Raw genomic sequence first — 23,557 nt, 5'->3', positions numbered from 1 at the left:
TGAGTCACACTCATATTGCGAGCCTAGAACAAAGTGTTGTTGTTCAGTCGCACAGTCGAGTCCGACTCTTTGCGACCCCATGGATCAAGTCACGCCAGGCCTCTTGTCTTCCACCATCTTCAGAAGTCCGCTCCAATTCATGTTAGTTACATCATGTGATCAACCTCTGCTCCTGATACATTTAATGTCTAACACTAGTTTTCTTGCACGTTTCCCCATGGTAGTGTTTCTGCTTGAGCAACCTTTTAAAAAAAGCCTTAATAAAAACTTGTGCATTTGGGTCCATTGATTCCCCACTATAAAGGGAGGAACCTGCCAGAGCAAGGCTCCTCAGTAAGAGGGAGCTGTTGGACCCTACCTTAAAATCCTGTTGTTTAAAAGGAGATTGCAGTGTCAGTTTGACTAAGGTGGGTCTTTGTTGAAGTTGTGGCTGCAGGTTTTGTTAACGTTTAGTTTGTCTGACAACTGAAAGAGTAGCTGACTGGCTTCTATAAAAGCGTATCAGCTTCTCCTGCATTGAAGAAATTTGACTTCAGTGCTGTTCTGCAAAAGTTTGTTTTCTGTCAGCAGTTTGTCTTTTTACTTCCTTTGCCTATGAGTAGGACATCAACCTTCCTCTTGATAAGTGACCTGATTCCTGTCTTGCTGCAAGAGATTTTTGGAAGGAACCGGGCAAGCCTGCAGCTACCAGCTTGGGATGCTCTGGCACAGGTGGTCCCTGCTTTCTCAAAGGCCCCTTCTGTGACAGCTTGTTAAAAGTAAAAATAACCATCTGAGCGCTGCCCCTTAAAGCTGAGTAACTAATACTGCAGCGCATTTATGTAGCAAAATGTAAGGGAGGGAGCAGGAAGGAAAATCATTGGCCCAGCAAGTTGGGCTGTCAAGAGAATGAGAAGCAAATGTAGATTCTAGCTGGTGAAAAGACACAATCACTTCATAGTGTGGAGCATCACATGACATCCTGAAGTTTGTATTCAGAGGATAAACAGCATGCTGCCTTAGGGCATCCAATGAAGCTGATGGGCAGAAGATTCAGGACAGACAAAAGGAAAGATTATTTGACACAGAGAGTGATTGAAAGGTGGCCAGAGGATGTAGTGATGCCCACAGGAATAGACAGCTCTAAAACGGGATTAGACAGATTCATGGAGGATAGGTCTCTGAATGGCTATCAGTGACTGAGAGGAACCTCCATGTTCAGAGGCAATCAACATCTGAATGCCAGTGCCAGGAGGAATATCAGGGTAAGGTCTCAGCCTCTTTGCCCCGTGGTTGACCCTCCAGCTTGGCCACTGTGTGAGACAGGATGCTGGACTAGATGAAACACTGGTCTGATCCAGCAGGGCTCTTCTTATGTTCTTAGGGGTGTAATGTTTGAAATAGTCTTGACTCCACAGCTGCTAAGTCAGCATTGTCAGTGGTCCAAAGACAGAAAGGTCTTACTCAGGGCTTTTTTTGAGCAGGAACACAGTTGCAGCTGGCTTGGCAACAGAGGGTGTAGCCTAATATGCAAATGAGTTCCTGCTGGGCTTTTCCTACAAAAAAGCCCTGTGTGAAACAATGGTAATGTCAGAGGATGTGGCCTAATATGCAAATAAGTTTCTGCTGGGTTTGTTCTGCAAAAACAAAAGGCCTGGTCTTACTGTTGAATCCAGCGAAGACAGAGGTCCTTTGCTTGGGTCGCCGCGGTCCGGGGGGGGGGGGAATTCCCCTTCCAGCCCTTGACGGTGTGCCACTGACAATGGCGCACAGGGTCAGGAGCTTGGGGGTACTACTTGAGCCTGCCTTAACTATGGAGGCCCAGGTAGCAGCCACTGCTAAGTCCACATTTTTTCATCTTAGGCGGGCGAGGCAGTTGGCTCCCTTCCTGGAGCGGGACGATCTAGCAACAGTGATCCATGCAACGGTCACCTCAAGGTTGGATTATTGTAACGCCCTCTACATGGGGCTGCCCCTGTGTCGAACCCGGAAGTTGCAGCTAGTGCAGAACGCTGCTGCTTGGCTGCTATAAGGCCTCCCTAGACGGGAGCACATTCAGCCGGGCCTTCGGGGACTGCACTGGCTGCCAATAATATACCGAGTCCGGTACAAGGTGCTGGTTATTACCTTTAAAGCCCTATATGGTCTAGGACCTGCCTACCTTAGGGACCATCTCTTCCCATATGTTCCCCAGAGAGTACTGCGTTCTGGCTCCCAAAATCTGCTCGTAATCCCCAGGCCAAAGGAGGCCTGGTTGAAGTCAACCAGGGACAGGGCCTTCTCAATAACAGCCCCTTGCTGGTGGAACCAGTTACCGGAGGAGGTCAGGGCCCTGCGGGATATTGGACAATTCCGCAGGGCCTGTAACTGACCGGCACGAAAACCACCAAAACTACCAAAATACTGAAGGAGGTTGATAGATAGCGTAGTGCTGGATTGATGTACTGATTTTTAATGTATTTTAATGTTTTAATATCTTAATTATATAAATTGTTATTGTATTTAAAATTTGAATTTTATTGTTAGAATCTCTGTGTTGTAAGCCACTCTGAGCCCGCTTCGGTGGGGTAGGGCGGGATATAAATCAAATAAAATGAAATGAAAAAAATGAATGTTGTTGCTGCCACACAATTTGCAGTAAAGGCAATGTGATTATTTCTTGCCCAGGTTGCTGCTTTCTAGCCTTCTGCTGAAAAGACGATGCACAAAACTATGCAAAGTGTTTGTTGTTGATGCTGCTGAGCAGGAACCAAAGTGCATTTGCATTTGCTAACTACATGTGCCCCCAGGGTGTTCTTCTGAATAACAGGCCTCTTCCTCACACTTCTTCCTCCTTCCCTTCCCTCCCCTCCCCTCCGCATACTTGGGAAAAAGTATGTGTGTGGTATGGAGGGCTTTTGTATAGAAGGAGGAGGAAATTTCCATTGCCCAAGGGGCTCTGAGAGCTTTCTGAATTCTGGCCTTTGTTAAAAAGAGTGCAGTATTGTTAATGTATGCAGCTGATTTGTGTATTTATGGTCATGCATATTCACCCTGGATTCCAGAGGTTTGAGAAGTGTCCCTTTTTCTCCCCCTCTTCCACAGTGTTACTGCAGCATGGAGCTGATCCAAATATTCGGAACACAGACGGGAAGTCAGCCCTGGATCTTGCAGATCCTTCTGCAAAGGCCGTACTTACAGGTGAGCAGTACACAGCTGGCTTGTTCAGCATAGGTAATCAGTCTTTGCAACTCCTCTGTCTACTTTTTCCAGTGTAAAAATAGCTTAACAAAAAAAGTGCATGCTGTTGGTGGGTATTGATTTTTAAGAGCCGCAGTAACCGAAAGCAAATCCAGGAGTTGCTTATTGTGCTTGTTTCCCAAGAACTTCATAGCGTTCTGCTGCTACCTTGCCAGTAAAATGTAACCCGTTAAATTTTAAGCAAGTACACACAATCCCATGAGAATAACGGCAAATGAAATTCCGAGCAGCAGTGCCTGTCACCTTTCTGTATGGTTCCTGGAATGTCAGTTTGTTTTACAGCATTTAATTTCCGTACAATGTCAGGCTTGTTCAAAAATAGATCCAGGTAAGTAGCCATGTTGTTCTAAAGCAGTAGAATAAAGTTAGAGTTCAGTGGCACTTGTTCAAAGCAACTGTGTTTCTTTAGGTCTACAAATAATTAACATACAGAGTCTGCATGCCATAATATGCTGGTTGGTCTGTTGGATTTACTAAGCAGTGATCCAGGTGTTTTCAGTGGGAAGGTATGTGTATGTATGTAAAGTGCTTTCAAATCAAAGCCAACGTATGGCAACCGCGATAAAATGATTAAACAGAGGTGATTTGCCATTTCCTGACTCTGTAAAGTCTTCCTTGGTGGGCTCCCATCCGCCTATTGAACCTGCTTATCTTCGTAGATCCAACAAGATCAGGTTGTACCATGCTTGTTTCCCAAGAGCTTCATAGCTTTCTACTGCTACCTTCCACATCCTGAAAGAAGATGATGATATTGAATCTATATCCCACCCTTCACTCTGAATCTCAGAACGGTCACAATCTCCTTTAAATCCCCCCCACAACAGACACCCTGTGAGGTAGGTGAAGCTGAGAGAGCTCTCACAGAAGCTGCCCTTTCAAGGACAACTTCTGCAAGAGCTATGGCTGACCCAAGGCCATTCCAGCAGCTGCAAGTGGAGGAGTGGGGGATCAAACCAGATTCTCCCAGATAAGAGTCCACGCACTTAACCGCTACACCAAACTGGCTCTCTGGAAGAAGATGCAGTAATTCATATTCTCAGATCTTTCTTGAGAGCTTCTTCTCTTTGAAAAAATAAAGAACAGGTGATTGACCACTGTATGAGATAGGATGCTGGACTAGATTCACTACTGGCCTGATCTAACAGGACTCTTAAGCCGTTGAGAAAAATATATTTGTCATAAACATGGTATGGCTTACCTTTCTTCCTTCGTTTGTTGCTGTCCTTCACTTGGAAGCAAAAAACAAGATTTGAAGGATAGAAATGAGAATTTTTCATGTGTGCAAGGAACACGCAACCGGTTGCCAGTCTTCTTTCTATGGGAGGATGGGTCTGGAGACTTTATCACTGATTAATTTTTCCCCCTGTGGCCCCAAAGGTGGTGGAATGCTTCTGGGAATTATGAAACAAATGTATCCTTTAATGACATAAGATACATGCTAATTCCCTTTCTTCCTTGGAGAATGTTTGCCACTGCTGGGGGCATCTGTGGCTTCCCTTTGAATTCCAGTCAACAGACAGTGGGTTGTACTCTACCATTCCGGTCAGCTGAGGGTAGTGCATTTGGATCAACACAAGGTGCCTTCCACTGACAGAGGACTTTTTTGCATTGGCAGAAGGCTCTGTGTGTCGACAGAACATGCCACTCGTAGCTGAGCAGGGTTAACATATTTGCTGCTGAGCACTTTTGAAATGCTCTCTTCTCTCTGCCTGCCATTAAGTCAAGCTGGCTTCTGGCAACCCCTAGTGGGGCTTGCCATTGCCTGCCTCTGCATCAAGCCTCTGGTATTCCTTGGAGGCCTCCCATCCAAATACTAGCTAGGGCAGGCCATGCTTAGCTTCCAAGATCTGATAATATCAGGCTTGCCTGGGCTATCCAGGTCAGGGCTGATATGTTTCCTTGACTGAAAGTTTTGCATTTCTCCCCCAGTCGTTTCTTAAAATGAGATGCTTTAACCACTGTTCTCTTTACAACTCTTTCATATTGCCATCGAGTCTTTTCTTATACAACTGAATGCATTACTGTTGTAGCACAAACACACCAGAACAAAAATGTGTGTTACAAGCAGGAAAGGAGTTTTGAGAAATTAAAAATCAAAAAGAAAGGCAGTGAAACAGTAACATGGTGGTTGGACTCTGGAGTAGGTCATGACCTTGACAGGTAAGGACCATTTCTAAACAGCTTGGGTGTGTACTTTGGCTAAGTCTTTACATCCCCTGTGGCCAAAAGATAGCTGATAATGTTTTCCAGAAAACAAAGGATGAAAGGTCGCAGAACAGGGAAACAAAACAGCATGTCAAAGAACCCTTGGGCAATCTGAATTCAAGTCCTGGGGCCCTGACAGTATTTGGGGAAAGCTCAGACCACTGGGAAAGAGCCCCGTGGTGCAGAGTGGTAAAGCTGCAGTACTGCAGTCGGAGCCCTCTGCTCATGACCTGAGTTCGATCCCAGCTGAAGCTGGTTCAGGTAGCCGGCTTGAGGTTGACTCAGCCTTCGATCCTTCCGAGGTTGGTAAAATGAGTGCCCAGCTTGCTGGGTGGAAAATGTAGAGGACTGGGGAAGGCAATGACAAACCACCCCGTAAAAAGTCTTGCCGTGAAAATGTTGTGAAAGCAATGTCACCCCAGGGTCGAAAACGACTGGTGCTTGCACCTTTACTTTTTACAGACCCCTGGGAAGCAGAGTCAATCTGCTGGCTGTTTTCATCCACATCTTCAGACAGCTCTTTCCTAACATTGGAGACTAATCTGCAGCCTTAATATTGCGAATCATGCAGGGAGCGATCCCTAGTCTACTTGAAAGTAAGTCCCATTTTAAAAATGGGGCTTACTCCCAAGAAAGTGTTCTTAGTAATAATAATAATATAATAATAAAATGTTATTTATATCCCGCCCTCCCCGCCTAAGCAGGCTCAGGGTGGCTAACAACATCCATAAAATTATACAATACAGTAGTTATACAAAACTTTAAAATCAACATTATCTAAAAACCATTCTACATTCACATTTAACATAATTTGACAGTAACAGTGATGTTCCTGGCGCTATTCTGTCAGTTTACGTGATAGCAACGATCCCTGAGGCAAAATCATTTTGGCAGATCCATTTGTTAAGCGATCGTTAATCAACAGTCTGCAAAGGCCAACCTAAAGAGGATGGTCTTGCAGGCCCTGCGGAATTGGCCAAGACTCTGCAGGGCCCGCACCTCTTCCGGGAGCTGGTTCCATAGGCATGGAGCTGCAATGGAGAAGGCCTGTGCGCGGGTGTTCTGCAATTTGGCCCAGGGATAGTCAGCTTGTTCTTCCCTGCTGACCTCAGTGCTCTCTGGAGCTCGTATGGGGAAAGACGGTCCCTCAGGTAGGCAGGTCCTCGGCCATATAGGGCTTTAAAGATAATAACCAGCACTTTGTAGCGAACCCGGTATGTAACTGGCAGCCAGTGCAGTTCGCGCAGCCCGGCTGTATGTGCTCCCACTTCGGGAGTCCTAGCAACAGCCTAGCCGCTGCGTTCTGCACTAGCTGCAGCTTCCGGGTTCGGCACAAAGGCAGCCCCATGTAGAGGGCATTACAGTAGTCCAGTCTTGAGGTGACCGTCGCATGAATCACTGTTGCTAGGTCCCGACACTCCAGGAAAGGGGCCAACTGCCTTGCCCGCTTCAGATGAAAAAACGCTGACTTGGCAGTGGCTGCTATCTGGGCCTCCATTGATAGTGAAGGCTCCAGTAGAACTCCCAGGCTCTTGACTTGGCGCGCCGCTTTTAGCGGCGCACCGTCGAAAACCGGGAGAGGTATTTCCCTCCCTAGAGCGCTGCGGCCCACGCAAAGGACCTCTGTCTTCGTCGGGTTCAGCTTCAACCCACTCAGCCTAAGCCAGGTTGCCACAGCCTGCAGTGCCTGATCCAGATTCCCTGGGGCGCAGCCAGGCTGGCCGTCCATTAGCAGATACAGCTGGGTGTCATCTGCGTATTGATGACAACCCAGCCCAAACCTCCGGGCAATCTGGGCAAGGGGGCGCATATAGATGTTAAATAACATCGGGGAGAGAACTGCTCCCTGGGGCACCCCACAGTCTAGTGTGCGCCTCTGGGACCGCTCGCTCCCGATGGCCACCCTTTGTCCCCGACCCTTGAGGAAGGAGGAAAGCCATTGTAGGGCCAACCCCCTAACTCCTATGTCGGCGAGGCAGCGGGTCAGTAGCTGATGGTCGACTGTATTGAACGCTGCCGACAGATCTAACAACATCAGCACCGCGACGCCACCTCGATCCAGTTGCCATTGGAGGTCATCTACCAAGGCGACCAGCACTGTCTCCACCCTATGGCCCGGGCGGAAGCCAGACTGGCAAGGGTCTAGGATGGAAGCGTCATCCAGAAACCTCTGCAGCTGCAACGCCACTTCCCTCTCAATAATTTTACCTAAAAACGGCAAATTAGACACCGGTCGGTAGTTTGCCAATTTGGCTGGGTCTGCTGTACATTTTTTCAGGAGGGGGCGGACCAAAGCCTCTTTCAGAGGTGTTGGAAAGCGCCCATCCAAGAGGGATCTATTTATGATGTCCCTTAGGATTGCAGCCACAGTGTACTATTGAGCAAGCTCCCCATCACTAGCTGTTCTGAGTGCAGTATGAAAGTTAGACATGTCTATCTGTGTTCTGAAATGGTTTGAAAATTACTTGTATCTGGAAAGTCTGGCAAGTCTGCATTATGCTTAATTGGATATAAATGTTTTTGCCTGGTTATATCACTCCTTGTTTTTTCTCCTGTGGGGAGTGGCCATGCTGCCACAAGAATAAGACATTGTAGTATTTCATGGTGAAAATTTAATGCTCCAAGTCCTGTATATCTTCTCAGGAACAAGAAAGTGCTACATCTAGAAGGGTGGTATCCACACATCCTTGGACTTGGTGCTGACATTGCATGACAGCAGTCACCTGCAACTGGGTTTTCCTGTGTGGACAAACCAATCCAGGGAGGCCGTGATTGCAAGCGCACAGTTAGCACAATATCGAAGGTTGTATGAGCGCAGCCCAGATTATAATAAAGGCGGAAGGGAGAGCGGATTGTCCCCAAACAAAAAATGACAGAGAAGGGAAGGAGAGGATAACTCCCCAGTACATTTAGGTGGCACAATGCCACCTTCTTCACCTTGTGTTAATGCTAAAAAAGCAGTCCCTGTGGATCCTATTAAAAACTGACTGCGACTAGTTTCTTGGGGAGTCAGCTCACTTTTTGGTTCGTGATTAAACTAACACGGTTACTCTTCTGTAACTTGGGCTGCTCTGCTGCATCTAACTGGGCAAGAGATATACAAAAACTGGGTGGTGGGGATGAGCATGGGGGGGTGAATCAGGAGAGATTCGGCACCACTGCAAGCAGTTACAGCTCCCTGGGAAAACAATCTTCAACTTCAAGAACACTTTCTATAGTTGCATTTCCAACAAGCAGCATATAAATGCTTAAACCCTGCTTCAGTCGAGCATGCTTGGTGACCCACCAAGTCTACTGCAAGCCCATAGTGTGGCTGCCAACCTTGTATTCTTGCTACCCTAGGCAGGCAGCAAAACCAGGAGCGCCTTGTGAGCATTCGGGTTTCAGGGAAGGTTGAAACAATTAAATAATGCCCAGTTCTCAGAAGCCAGCAATGAAAGCCCAGATTCATTTTCCAGTTCAGTGGGAAAAACTGGTCATGTTTTATGCATGGAAATAACTCAAAGGTGGTCCTCTTCTTCATTGAGCCACTTAAGGAGGGTCTTATAGTTGTTGTGCCGGATGCCTTGGCCATAGGTCCAGTCCCATGCCATCCCAGAGACCAAGAGCAGAGGGGGAACGGGCTCATCAAACTGGGAGTGGTCAACTGTGAGTTGTAGAGAGACTGATCAAAGCTTCTTGTAATGGTCGCAAATGTGACTAGAGCATTGCACACTTGTTTTAGAATGTGCAGAGAATTTTCTGCTGTCTCCTTTGGTTCAGAAAGGGGGAGTTATCCACATGGCAAATTTAGTGTCCTCTGGAGAAAGGATTCTTGGAACATAGCTGCTCAGAAAATACTTAAGAAAATCTCTGTGTTAGTATTGTTTTCCCTTTAAAAGCTATATAAAGGCTTTTGTATGCTTGATGTTTGCCCGTTAGCGTCCAAGTTACATGCTTTGATTTGTTAAGGATAGTTAACTGCTCCTTAATGTGAGCCAAACTGTTCTCTAAGGATAAAAGTAATTGCTTACTGTGCTTCAGGACCTCGTAAGGTACAGGCTTCCTAGTGGTCAGGAGGGCCAGTTCCTTAATTTTGTGGTTCCTGAATTTGGCTTGGCTGGATTTCGATACAATCACAGGGACTCATGTTATATGGTGAGTCAGTTTAAATTACCTCTCTCTGTCAGATCAGATCAAGGTCTGCCTCGTTTAGCAGCATGCTTGCAACAGCAGCTCCCCAGAAGGGCCTCTGGAAGCTCACGGGCAGGACAAGAAAGTGATGTCGTCACCCTGTTTGGCTCTCAGCATCTGATATTCAGAGGCAAGCCGTAGGTGAACATGGGGGGGGGGGGGCGGGTGTCATGTTAACTTTTAGAACTCAGTCTTTTTTAAAAAGCTAGAAATGAGGCTCCCTTAAAAAGGTAGGAACAAGTTCCACAATTTGTGTTGTATGGTGGTGGTGGGAGTTCTTGCTTTGGTCTTCCCTCAACCAGTTAGGTTTGTTGCGTAATCCTGAATTAGAGCACCAAGAGGTGGGTTGAGATCTCTATCATTTGCAACATTAGAAACCTTTATGGTTTCCATTGCTAGTTTTCCCATTCCCTAGTCTATGAAGTCCAAGCTTCTAGAGCCCTTCCTTGAGTTAGGTAGTTATGGTCTCTTTATTATCGTTGTTGGTTGCCTTACACTCTGCCCTTTTCACATGATACACTTTTTAAGACAGGGTAACCAGGACTCTGAGTAGCATTTTAAATGTGACTGCACCATCGATCAATGTAACTGCATGATGGTACTTAGTGTTTTCATTTGAGGTCCTCCAGGGACCTCCAGTCTACTTGGCCCTGTGGCCTATTTGCTGCCAGTGCTTGGCTGTTCATCACTTCTTTCTAACAAAAAACCTATCGGAGGCTTGATGAAAGGAACTGACTAACCTTTTACACCCACAAGGATTCATGCAATTATATTTCTCCCCTGGTCTTCGTTTCAAACTTATCTAAGTCACTTTATGTTTCCTTTTCCTGAAAGCTCAAAGCGGTTTACCAATAAAATCAAGGCAGCCGTGTATATCAGCACTGTAGCACCAGAACGGCCATTAAACATGCACCAGAGGGATCTGCGTAAGGTATATTATTGCCAAGAGGCCCTTGTAAAGCTTGAGTTTGCACATTACTGGGCATCCCTTTCCACAGTGAGCCCTTGAAGAGGCCGAAACAGTCCTTACTTCCCTCGTAAGAACATAAGAAGAGCCCTTGCTGGATCAGACCAGTGGTCCATCTAGTCCAGCATCCTGTCTCACACAGTGGCCAGATAGAGGACCAACAGCATAGAGGCTGAGTCTTTTCCTTGATTCTGCCTCCAGGCTTAGTGGCTCTGAATGTGGAGGTTTCCCACAGTCACCATGGCTAGTGGCCAGTGATAGACCTATGCCTCTACTAATACTTGTAAAGCTATCTATTTCTGTGGCCATCACTGCATCCTCTGGCAGCAAATTCCACATTTTATTCCTTCAGGAAGGAGTGGCATGCAGACCCTGTCAGGTGGGCTGGTGTATTAACGAGAATTATATGAGAAGTAGCAGTCCTTCAGTTTTGTGGGTGTCAGATTGTAGAGAGGATTAAAGATCAAGAGCAATGTCTTGACTTGTACCCTGAAAACAGAAATCAGTGCAATTGTTTTAATACAGGGGTGTCAAACTCATTTGTTACAAGGGTTGGATCTGACATAAATGGGACTTTGTGGGGCCGGGCCAGGCCATGCATGTCTTGAAATGTAATGCCAGGTAGCGGAGATAGAAGCTTTATAAAGTACACAGACAAACACAAGATGTTATTTTTTTAACTTAAAATACAAACATGCTTAAAACTTTCAATATTTTGTTTAAAATAGAAAGGTGGGGGAATGGTGGAATTTGGCAGTGCAATTTTAAAAATAAAACATCAAGAAAAGGTACAAGGATCACAGCAGAAACTAAAAATATAAAATGCTCTGAGCCTGGGAAAACATGAAATGACTGGGCATAGCAAGTTTCTCCCCCTCCCCCACCAGTCTACCCTGTGGGTTCCCAGGTTACTTACTAGCCACCAGTTCTCAGGGCCATTCACCAGAGATATCAACCCTTTATTTGCAAGGACACAACTCCAGGAAGCAACAGCTTCAGCTGGCCATAAGAACGCTGGGAAGTGAAACTGAGTTTCACTTCATTGAAACACATTGCAGCACAGAAAAGTTGCAAGGAAAACATGAAATATTCTGTGAAGGTCTCTGGGCCCAGATAAACTATCTGGGCACAGAGACATTAATGGAAAATCCATTCCACGTTTGTTTTGCAAGCACAGAAGAGCTTCCTGCTGCAGCTGGCAAAGACAAGGCAGAAGGAGCTGGGAACTTCTGCAGCCTCAGAACTTCAAAGGGTGAGGACAGGAGGGGAGAAAAGTGCCATAGGCCTGATGAAAGTCCTGGGCAGGCTGGTTCTGGCCTGTGGGATGGACATTTGACACCCCTGTTCTGCTACATTTGTAATATGTCTGGTTCCACTTGCAATTGTAGAGCTGTCTTCAAGGGTATCTTCACATAAAGTGCACTATGCTAATCTAGCTGCAAGGTTACAATAGCATGGATTAGCATGGCCAGGTCAAGTATATCCAAGCAGGGGTGCAATTTTTGATCCACATATAATTGAAAAAAGGCACTGTTGTATCTAGGAGTATGTATAGCTCTTAGCTAAATTTGCCAGCATATTAAAAAAAAAACCCTTCTAAAGCTGATAATGGAATTTCCCTCCATGGCATCAGTCTTCCTAACTGGCATCACCTCCTTCTTGACTAGATTCAATTTTAGCTTGTTTGACCTTAGTCACTTTATCACAGCATTCAGGTGACAGCCAGTGGTTGAGACAGCAGCATACTGATGATATCCAGTTCCAGCACTATGGGTGATCTCACTTAAACTGCTGATTTCTTCCTGCACCTTAACTTCTGTCTTATAATTCTGATGTTGGACTCTCGCCATTTGCTAACTCGTTTGGATTTTTATTTTCTTTAAAATTTAGTCTTATGTTTCCTGTATTTTTCCCTTGGATAAGAGGTAACTTCTATCTTATCACTACTCTGAGGCAGTGTTCCCTCTAAGCTGAGTTAGTGTGAGCTAGCTCACATTTTTTTTCCCTCCAGCTCACACATTTTTGTATTAGCTCAAGAAGGATGGCCCCAGAGCAAACTAATTTATGCAGCAGCCAAATTGCTTTCTCACAACTTGAATACCCGTAGCTCGGAAGTAGAATGTTTGCTCACAAGACTCCACAGCTTAGAGGGGAGTATTGCTCTGAGGTAGAGTTGTAAAATTTCCAGGAATTTTGGAGTCATGTGCAAATCCGTCCCTTTGTGTGTGGGAGGGGGAGACAATTGATAATCATAGCATGCAATTTTTATTTCATCTACAGCCTGTCTTTTTTCACTGACTCTCAAGGTGAATTAACTTTTTTAAAAAAAGAAACAAAACAGTACAATACATACAATAAGCAATGCAATAAAGCTGCCTAAAATTTCTACAGTATTAAACTGAGCCTGAAATTTTAGTTCTTTATTGTACTGTTTGGCATGTTTGACATTTATAAGTATAAAATGTCAAGAAACTGGTCCCTTTAGGCAATATTTTGTTCAGTTCAAACAATGGCTCAGTCTGAGGCCTAGAAGAAATGGAAGTTTCTTTATCTGAAAATTGAGGTCAGGCTGCTTGTAGCCTCAGAGATTCAGATAAGGGAGATAACCAGGTGCTTACACTTGGCAGTTTCAAGGACACAAATATCTTGGAGGGACATTCCATCTTGTTAGCACCTGGGTGGGAGAAGATGTTTATTTAATTTGGTCTCATGGAGCTGCAGGGCGTTTGGTCTAACTGGCAAACCCAGCTGGTTGATTGAATCACCTGATTGACAACATACCTGATTGGTCCAGTTACATGATTCACTATACATTTGATTGGTTAACTAGAATCAGGCCAAGGTGGTTCTTGAGCAGATAGGAAAGATTCTTCATTCAAGCTTTGTGCTGTGTCTGGATGATATCTGGCTTTGGGACATGTCTTGATTCTGGGTGGGTCATACTGAATTTGTCTTGGACTTTGGAATCCTTTGGACTATATTTCCTGTAGGACTTTGGACTCAGTCCTACAGGAAATATCTGGATCCTGAACCAACACTGTCAGTGTGCTTAGTTTAGACAAATAATAATAATAATAAAATTTTTTATTTCTATCCCGCCCTCCCCGCCTAGGCGGCTCAGGGCGGCTAACAACATTTCAAACAATTAACATAGATAGATAAAACTTTAAATTTAACAATTAAAATTTTTAAACATAAAAACCAGTCAATTAAATTAAAATACATAGTTCAAATTGTATTAAATGTATCTGGCAGCAATAAAATTGTTTGGCGCTGGTTCTGCCAGTTTAAGTGGTTCCATGATCGTATTATGGATGGCGGCTCTTTATTCCAAGCAACTCAGCAGTTGGTATCAGTATAAGCTTGTCTGAAAAGGGCGGTCTTGCAGGCCCTGCGGAACTGGTCAAGGTTCCGCAGGGCCCGCACTTCCTCCAGAAGCTGGTTCCACAGTGCAGGAGCCGCGGCTGAAAAGGCCCGTGTTCTGGTATTTTTAAGTTTGACCTCTCTCAGCCCAGGGATGGTCATTTTGTTTTTACCCACTGACCTCAGTGCCCTCTGGGGTTCATGTGGGGAGAGACGGTCCCTTAGGTAGGCTGGTCCTCGGCCATATAGGGCTTTAAAGGTAATAACCAACACTTTGTACTGGACTCGGTAGGTAATTGGCAGCCAGTGCAGTTTGCGCAGCCCCGGCCGTATGTGCTCCCATTTCGAGAGCCCCAATAGTAGCCTGGCCGACGCGTTCTGCACCAGCTGCAGCTTCCGGGTCCGGCACAGAGGTAGCCCCAAGTAGAGGGCATTACAGTAGTCCAATCTTGAGGTGACCGTTGCATGGATCACTGTTGCAAGGTCGCGACGTTCTAGAAAGGGGGCCAACTGCCTCGCCCGCTTCAGGTGGAAGAATGCTTCAGGTGGAATAATATAGCTTTATTATCCTCTATTATTGACTATTCCTGCACAATTTTATAATAAAACACTTAGAATTTGTAGTATTCTTGAACACAAGAGGCTTCAATTTGAATCCAGTACTCATTGGATACAGCAGGGTTGGCCAAACTGTGGCTTGGGAGCCACATGTGGCTCTTTCACACATATTGTGTGGCTCTTGAAGCCCCCACTGCTCTGTAGAAGGTATTTCTCTCTTTAAACCACTTCTCCAAGTGATTTAAATGCATTGGAGAATGCATTTAAAGTTAAAGTTGCTTTCTTTCCCTCTCACCCATCTTCCTTCTTTCCTGTCTTGCAGCTCTCAAACATCTGAGGTTCTTGTCTTGTGGCTCTCAAACATCTGACATTTATTTATTTATTTATTTATTTATTTATTTATTTAAGATTTATTCTTTTTGGTTCTTACATGAAGCAAGTTTGGCCAACTTTTTTGATTTTGTCTTTCTTGATCTGCCTCTCCAAGGGATCCTGGAGTTAGGATCGCTTGACATAAGTGTCTTAATTTTCTACAAGCAAAATTGTGAGCGTAGTTAATACTAAAGAAAGAGTTGGCTACGAATTCCTGTGGTCTGTTAGCTTAGCAAAATCTATATCTTAGTTTTGTCTTCTGATGTGCTAAAAGAAACCAAGCTGAAAATAGAAAACAAAAATAAAAGAAAAGAAAGCGTGTTACCTGAACAGAAGCATCTTCATGTAGTCATAATAGGGCTATCACAGCATAATTGAATATAGAATTAAACTCTGGAAAATACATTGTATATGTCTGTAGAGTCCAGTGTAGATTGCCTCATGTAAACCTCTTCATACTACATGTACAAGCTAAGTGCATACAGCCGTATCTTATTAAAGCATTTCACTGATTCCCCAAATTTAAAAAAAAAAAAAAGTTCTCGAGGCAATGAGAGAAACAGAGTTTTAAAAGAATGACTAGAGTGTTAAAGCTGCAGTACTGCAGTCCTCAGCTCTGCTCATGACCTGAGTTCGATCCCCAGCGGAAGCTGGGTTTTCAGGTAGCCGGCTCCAGGTTGACTCAGCCTTCCATCCTTCCAAGGTTGGTAAAATGAGTACCCAGCTTGCTGGGGGAAAAGTGTAGATGACTGGGGAAGGCAATGGCAAACCACCCCATAAAAAGTCTGCTGTGAAATGTCTGGTGCTTGCACAGGGGACACTTCCTTTCCTTTTCCCAGGCCTGTACCTCTCTACTCTGAGGGGCATACTTTTTTCAGCCAATCCTGTCCAAGGAATTCAGAATACATTTTATGCAAGAAAGGGGTAACAAAAGATGAAAATGAGCTGATTCAGCAAGGAATTTAGGCTTAATTTCATATGGTGATGAGCACTGATAAGGAGAAGTTTAGTGGAAGAGGAATGATTTAGAATAAAGGAAATTTAAGTGGTTTGCATAATCAGGAAATGGACCATGTAATCTGGATGGTAATGGGGTTTTTTCCAGTGGGCTTTTGGCTAGAGGTCAGAGAAAAAAGGTTTTTGGTTTAGGAAGCTGTGGAGGAGAATTTTAGGGGGATGAAGACTGGATTTTTGCAATGTAACAGAGAAGCAGTATGACTTGGCTAGAGGATTGGATATAGTGTATGAGGACAAATTTTAGTAAGCTGGGCAATATAGAGAGGAACAGTAGGGGACCAAAAATGGAGCCTTGGTTGTAGCGAAAGAGAATTGTAGGGAACCAAGAACAGACTCTTCAGGAGCTACCCAAAAATAGGGAGGTTCAAGAAAAATCTTTATTCTGTGGAGACAAACGTGTAAGTAGGAAGAGAATTGTCTGGGAACGGTTGAGGAATCTAAAAGTGAACAAATCAAGGAGGATATGGTGACTGGCTATATTAGAGGTACTGAGGGATATGAGGGTGAACCTTAGTAGGTCTTTGGTAGTAGTTCTACAGGTGGTTTCACTAGAAGGAAGAAGCTAGATTGTGAACCATCAAAAGGAGTTGGAATAGGCAGTAGAAGTAAACATGTCTCTTCGAACATTCATCTTCTGACAGGGAGTTGAGTGAGATTGATAGAGTTAAGAGAGATTATTTGAGAATGAAGAAATGGTAGCGTGAACTTGGTGGTATAAAATTGGAACAGAGGGATATTTATGGGGACTGGATAGGGATAATGTTGCCACAGAGGCAAGTGGGTAGCAAGTTGGTGGGATCAAGGTGTGTGTGGAAAGGTAGATGAAAATCCTAAATGGGCATCTACTCAGTTGGCTCACTTAAGAACTCATGAGCAAGCAAGAGCTCATTATTAGGAGGCAAAACTTGTTAGGCTTGCATGCTCCTACTTCTTGTGCATCATATCAGAATTAAAGGTGGAGATGTTCAGCTGTCTTCTAATTTTGTGATGTTTGAATGCATACTATTTAACCCATGGGCTTTTGTTTCTTTCCCAATAACTGGCACACTTAACCACCATTAAATCTTGATTGAAAGTCCCAATCTTGATTGAAAGTACTGGGAAAGAAATTTGCCTCTGTTTATTAAGGCCATCTGCAGTTGGTCTGTATGACAAGTGGACGCTCCATGAAGGTTTTCATCTTTGACTTTGGGCTTACATGATGTGCGGAAAGGAGCACTTGGCACTCTGTAATTACCTGGGTTTGTTCCTGTCAAAATCAAATTCTGTTTGTCTGTGGCATCTGAACAGAGTATGTTTAAGAACATAATTCCTAGGAGTCTGGTGCTATTACAACTAAGTGGTTCCAGTTTATTTAGTATGAGTAAATTTGGTAGGTAACTTATTTTTGCTTGCATACTTCACTGTTTGATTTAATTGAATTAGAATCTATTATTTTATCATTTACGTCCATACCTTTCTCCCCATTGGGAACCCAAAGCAGTTCACGTCCTTCTCCCGTCCTCCCATTTTATCCTCACAGAAGCCCTGTACGGGGTAGGGTGAGAGTCTGTGTATTTTGATTTCTAGTCCTCCCTTCCCTACTCAGGGTGGGTAACAACCAGGGGGTTTTTTTGGTAGAAAAAGCCCAGCAGGAACTCATTTGCATTTTAGACTCCACCCCCTGATGCCAAGCCAGCTGGAATGCATCCCTATATATTCCTGCTCAAAAAAGCCCTGTTAACAATTGTTAAAACAAATACAATATCAATTAAAATCCATTCCAGTATAGTTATTAGTCAAACAGGTGGTGCATGCTACACAATTTCCGATTCTCAAGGGAAGGATTGTGTATCATGTGTGTTGGTAGATGTGACAACTGATATTAAGACAGTCAGTGGCCAGAAAGAAAGGAGGGGACCAAGCTAAAAGCTACTGTTTCCTCAGCCATATGGGTGGCGGAGTATTGTGGTTTTACAGGCACTATGAAATTGCATTAGGTCCCTCAGGGCCCGGATGTCATCTGTTAGAGCATTCCCCTGAGCTGCACCTAAAGCTGAGAAGGCCCTAGATCGAGTTGAGGCCAGATGAATGAATTTTGGCTGGGAGCCACCAGGAGATTGTTATTCATTGAGCACACGTACCCAGAATTAAACTTTGTTGGTCTTAAAGGTGCCACTGGAGTCAGACTTAGTTTTTACATGACTTTGTTTTGCTCGCCATTATTTTGCTCTCCATTTTTTATTTACACAGTATTTTCTTGGTGACTCAAATGAAAATTGCTTGAGTTGTTTTCAGCCTCATTTCAAAAATCCAGATTTAAAAAATAAATAAATCCAGGATTTCTTACATGAAGTCGCTGTCAGTTCTCCCCACCCCCATCCCGTGTCTCAACACAGGATTACTGGATGAATTGTAACCCCATCAGCCACCAGCCGTTAACTTTTGGCTGATGGAAATAGCTTCCTAGACCTTCAAGATAAGTCAATTCACACCTCTTGTGGGAAGGACAAAAGATTAATTTGGTGGTTAAACGAGGAGAGGGTTTCCTTCTGCACTCTCCCAGTTGCATGGCAGATAACCAGCCTCAAGACAATTCAAGTCAAAGTTTAACATCTCCTTTGCATGTTGTCTTTTTCCCAGCTTATGCAGGGAGCTCTTTATTTCCCAGATGCTAATTGAAGAATATTTGAGTCGATTCCAGATGGTTGGAATCTATCATAAATTGGCATCACCTCATATGATGATGTTCACAAGTGCTCAGATGGTATGAGGGTGCACAGTCTAATGGATGAATGTACTTTTTGATAGGAGACAGATTAGCAGAACACTGGGGGGGGGCGGTCTTAGAACATGCATGAGAGAGCAATGCAGTAACACTTACATAAAAGAATCTGGGGGATTCATTGCTTTCTAAGCAAAATGGTGAGCCAGTTTCTTTCCCCACATCTCATGCTTGGAAGCGCTGCCTGAGGGCCAAGAAATTCAGTGCAATGTGTCTGGCTATTCTTACATTTCATGAGTACTTTAAATATTGTATGAACATCTGTCCTACATGTTGCAGGCCTTCTTTGACAGGGTGTGTGTTTCTGAAGTATATGTGGTAGGGAATCGGGGGGGGCACACAATCTGAAAGTTGGCCACTAGTTTGATTTCCTGGTTATAGGGTGGAAAATAATGTGTAAGATTTACAGTTGCCACTCTGACCTGGATAGGCCAGGCAAGCCTGATCTCATCAGAAGCTAAGCAGGGCCAGCCCTGGCAAGTGTATGGAAGGGAGACTTCCAAGGAATACCAGGAGTTGGAAGGCGAAGCAGGCTGTCAAGCCACTTCTCTGCATGTTCTCCATACCCCAGTAGGAGTCGCCACAGGTCACCATGACTTACAGACATGCGCACACACACACACAAAATACATTTTTTTAAAAAAAAAACCCAACAGATTTACAGTTGCCAACCTCCAGGTGGGGCCTGGAATTCTCCTTGAATTTCAACTGATCTCCAGGCTACAAATATCAGCTGCCTTGGTGGAAATGGGAAAAGATATACAATGTCACCGAAGAAAGCTACGCTGTTGTTTTCTTCGTATCTTCATAGGTATCTTCATAAATATGCTCAGTAATAGGATACATATATCATACAACAACATTCATGACATACAACTTATAACACTTATAATAGCTGCCCTCCTGGATTTGGAGGAAACAGCATCTCTGGAGGGTGGGCTCCTTGGTATCGTATCCCCAAGCTTCTGCGTCTTCCTGGTTACTGCCCCCAAATCTTCCAAGGAGCTCCTAAACTGGAGTTGGGAACCCTTCGGCAAGCTATGGGTAGTGAATTAAATTGCAAAATACAAAATTTTCCAGGCTGCCCAGGCAAATTGGGAATGGGAAGTTATGGGGGTGATGGTGGGGTTGTGTGTGCGTGCAGGTGCAGGTCATAATGTACAAGACTTGTAAGATTTGTGCAGATTATAAAGTACCAAGAATATCAATGCTAGATGGTCAGTTTTCCTTGTCCTGGTCTCAGATGAGCACATTTCAACAGTCTGCTCAGGACAGGACGCTTCGTTAGGAATACATGATGATTATGAGCTGGAGAGCTGCTGCTGATTTGCATGTAATTGCACTAAATTGTAGCAGCTTGCAAATTTTTTTTTTACGAGGTGATTGCTGGGATGTGGCTAGTTAGAAGGATTGCCCTCTTTTCTGAAGATAGATGGTGTAATTTATCAAAAGTCTGGAAATGACAGTTCTTAGAACGTTTTTTGGCAGTGGTCATAAAAATACCAGGTTTACGTTAAGTGTTTTGAAATGACAGTTTGGATGCCAGCAAATGCACAATGTAAACAGTAGCTGAGATGCTAGGGCTGCCCAGATGCAAGTTTATACTGTAATCTGCTAATTTATACTATAATCTGCTAAAGTAGCAATGCGCTTGGGAAATGCAAAGCTCTGATATTATTGGTTCTTGATGTTCTCAGCTTTATGACTGAATGCGATTCATGAATGATTTTAGAAATAATTGGGTTTGGATACACAAAGGAGTTTAGATTTTAGTCCGAGGACCCACTTCCATCAAATTTGCACCCTCTTCTTTGTCTGGGAAATTGTTGACCTTTTTATTAAAACATTTTTTAATTAATGTTTTCAGAATTGTAACAAGGTTTCATATGTATGCAGGCAAATATAAATGTTGTGGTTTGTGGCACTGATGCTTGACTTGTCCTCTCCTGCCTCTCAAGACATCTTCATTCTTGTGTCTAACTTCCTTCCTCTGTCTGTTACTACTTTCTGTTGGACTGTTGATTCTGGTTCCTGTTTACCTTTCTCTCCAGCCCTGCGAATGGTTATCGTTCAGTCCAAACCCGGTTATTGGTTAAGCTGCTGTGATGTCATACAATGTTTAAAGGACCCCTCTTCTTCCTGCCAACATCATCTTTTCCTCATGGTGTTTGGTCTGGTTGCCACGCAGTTTGTTTAGTGTGTTTGTATACTGCTTTCCCTCATTGCTTAAAGTAGAGTACAATAACTAATGTGGTCAGACCAAGATCTGAGAAACCCATTTTGAATCTCCAATCTGCTGAGAAAGTTCACTGTCTGACCTTGACACAGTCACGCTTCCTCAGCCTATATCACAGGGTGGTGTTACTGGGATAGAATGAAGGATGGGGATGATGATTTTGAAAATGACTTTGGGTCCCCTGTGGGAAAGAGAAGGGTGTGTGTGTGTAAAGAGTAAAACAAGTTAAACTGATTAGAAACCTTACATGATTAGAAACCTAGATAGCCCGAGCTAGCCTAATCTCATCAGATCTTGAAAGCTAAGCAGGATCAGCCGTGGTTAGTACTTGGATGGGAGACCACCAGGGTCGCTATGCAGGGTCCAGGGTTGCTATGCAGAGGCAGGCAGTGATAGATGACCGCTGTTTGTCTCTCGCCTTGAAAACCCTTGTAAGATCTCTATGAGTTGGCTGCAACTTGACAGTATTTTCCACCACCGGAGACATATGCTAAAACATTAACACAAAGACCATTAAAATCGTTGAGGAGGAGCCCATCTAAATGATACAGCTTTACATTCCTGCCGTCTCTCCCCCCCCCTTCCATTTCCAATATTACTCCCCATTGCTGAATGAGTTTTTTAGCATTTCTTCCCAGAAGGAGAAGTCTTTATATCTTGAAAGCCAAGTCTGGAACGAATGGCATTCGTAATTCTCCTTGACCCAAGAAATACAGCACTCACTATCCTTGCTCTTTAATAAGAGCCCCTTTTGGTTTGCTCATTTACAGAGACAGCTGTAAAGAATGTTTCCAAGGTGTCCCTGGTATTTGTCTGGACTTTAAAGAGATGGGGCAGTTTATTGGGCCCCATATTTTCCATAAATATCTTTTGAAAGCAGCTTACTTCATCTTTCAAACAAAAAATATGAAATAACAACAGCAGCAACAGCATCCAGTGAAACCAGTAATTTCAGCATTAATAGAATGGTTCTAATGAAGGCATCAGCTGTACTCCAGCTGAATAGCAGAAAAGCAAGCAAAGGTAGATCAGCGTAATGTGGCAGTTTAAAAGCCGGAGTAGAACTCCGTGGGGTATCATGCTAGTGCCCCTTTTTAGTTGAAAGAAGAATGGCACAGGAGCTGTGGATGGATGCATGATGCCATTTTTTCCTTGCTCCAGTGCCCCTGGTTTCCACATGAGAGAAAAACTGCTTCTTAAAATCCAAACCCTTCCTTTTTCAGAATTGTGAAAATAGCTTCAGTGATGAACGTCTTTTACAATAATTGTGGCTGCTCAATTTTTACTCTTCCAGTTGTGTTTACTTGCTGTTCGGATTACTGAGCACATAAAAATGTTATGCATTCAAGCCTAGTGCGGAGTTATGAATCTGTACAAATACTCCAGTTTTACCCCACAGCCTTGGAGCCACAACTGCAAAGGCTCTTTTTCTAGAAGTGCTTGTTCCTGAAAGAACCCCTTCACTTCCTAAGATGTAACGGTAAGGCACTCCTTAAAATACTGTCTCAGGCAGATGCAAGATTATCATCTACCAAAAGCTGGACCTTTCCTTGATGGTCTCCCATCCAAATACTTGCCTTCTGTTGGAAGGCAAGTGAAGACTTTTCTGTTCTGTAGAGCATTCTGTGCCAGTATTTAATTTTAAAGCTCTGTGTGTTTATGTAGCTGCTGACTTCATGAGCGATTTTTGATATCTTTTGATGACTGTAGTTAGGTTTTTATTGGGTATTATTTGAATATTTGATTTTAAACTGCTACCTGCCTTGGGAGTTTATCGACTGAAAGGCTGCATAAAAATACAGCAGAGAAATAGCTATTGCAAGTGCCTGAATGGGCTTTGTCAGTGATCATCTGTTGAGCCAGCTCCTATGAAAATGAGCAGTTTGAGGTAGGAAGTAGTGACCCACCTGTTCAAGTGTTTTTTAAATTTATTTGTTGAATTTATATCCCGCCCTTCCCACAAGCAGGGTCAAGGTGGTAACATCAGATTTTAAAACGTTAAAAAACAGTTACTACAGTAGCACTTAAAAACAATTAAAAGATGGTGAAAAATATTTACATGATAACCCTAATGCTGGATGGGATGGTAACCAGGAGTTGCAGCAGATTGATGATACCAGTTAAGACCCATTCCTTTTTCCTCATTTAAAATGCTTTAAAAAGGATAAAGGGCAAGAACTCTCTAGTTTTACAATATGAGTGCTCCTGCAGTCCTTAGAAATAGCCCAAGGCTTTCCCGTTGCTATTTTCTTTCTTTTCTTTTTGCTGTCAAATTTCAGCTGATTTAGGGCAATTCCATAGGGTTTTCAAGCCAAGAGGTGTTCAGAAGTGATTTGCTGTCGCCTGCCCCTGTATAGCAACCCTGGTATTCCTTGGAGGTCTCCCATCCAAATACTAGCCAGGGCCAGCTCTGCTTAGCTTCCGAGATCTCATGCGATTGAGTTAGCCTGGGCCAGGGATGGCTAGACTGTGGTTCCTTCATACATATTGTGCGGCTCTTGAAGCCCCTACCACCCCGTCAGCCAGTTTGGAGAAGGCATTTGTCTCTTTAAAACACTTCTCCGAGCCAAGCCAGCTGGTGGCTTGGAGAATGCATTTAAAGTGGAAGTAGCTTTCTTTCCATCTCTCCCTCCCCCATCTACTTCCTCCCTCCCTCCCTCATCCTTTATTCCATGTGGCTCTT

At 44.0% G+C, this 23,557-nt stretch overlaps 1 protein-coding gene across 1 annotated transcript in view; it reads left to right on the top strand.

Annotated features, from left to right (window-relative positions):
• The window catches only part of TNKS (tankyrase), a 116,963-nt gene that overhangs the window by 17,646 nt on the left and 75,760 nt on the right, over positions 1 to 23,557 (top strand). Inside the window, exon 3 of the mRNA XM_060236955.1 lies at positions 3,064 to 3,159. Coding sequence (XP_060092938.1) covers positions 3,064 to 3,159 — 96 coding nt within the window. The remainder of the gene's footprint in view (positions 1 to 3,063; positions 3,160 to 23,557) is intronic.

Source organism: Heteronotia binoei, chromosome 4, assembly GCF_032191835.1.
Source record: "Heteronotia binoei isolate CCM8104 ecotype False Entrance Well chromosome 4, APGP_CSIRO_Hbin_v1, whole genome shotgun sequence".
Classification (NCBI taxonomy): Eukaryota; Metazoa; Chordata; class Lepidosauria; order Squamata; family Gekkonidae; genus Heteronotia; species Heteronotia binoei.
This window is presented reverse-complemented; position numbering and strand designations above follow the sequence as displayed.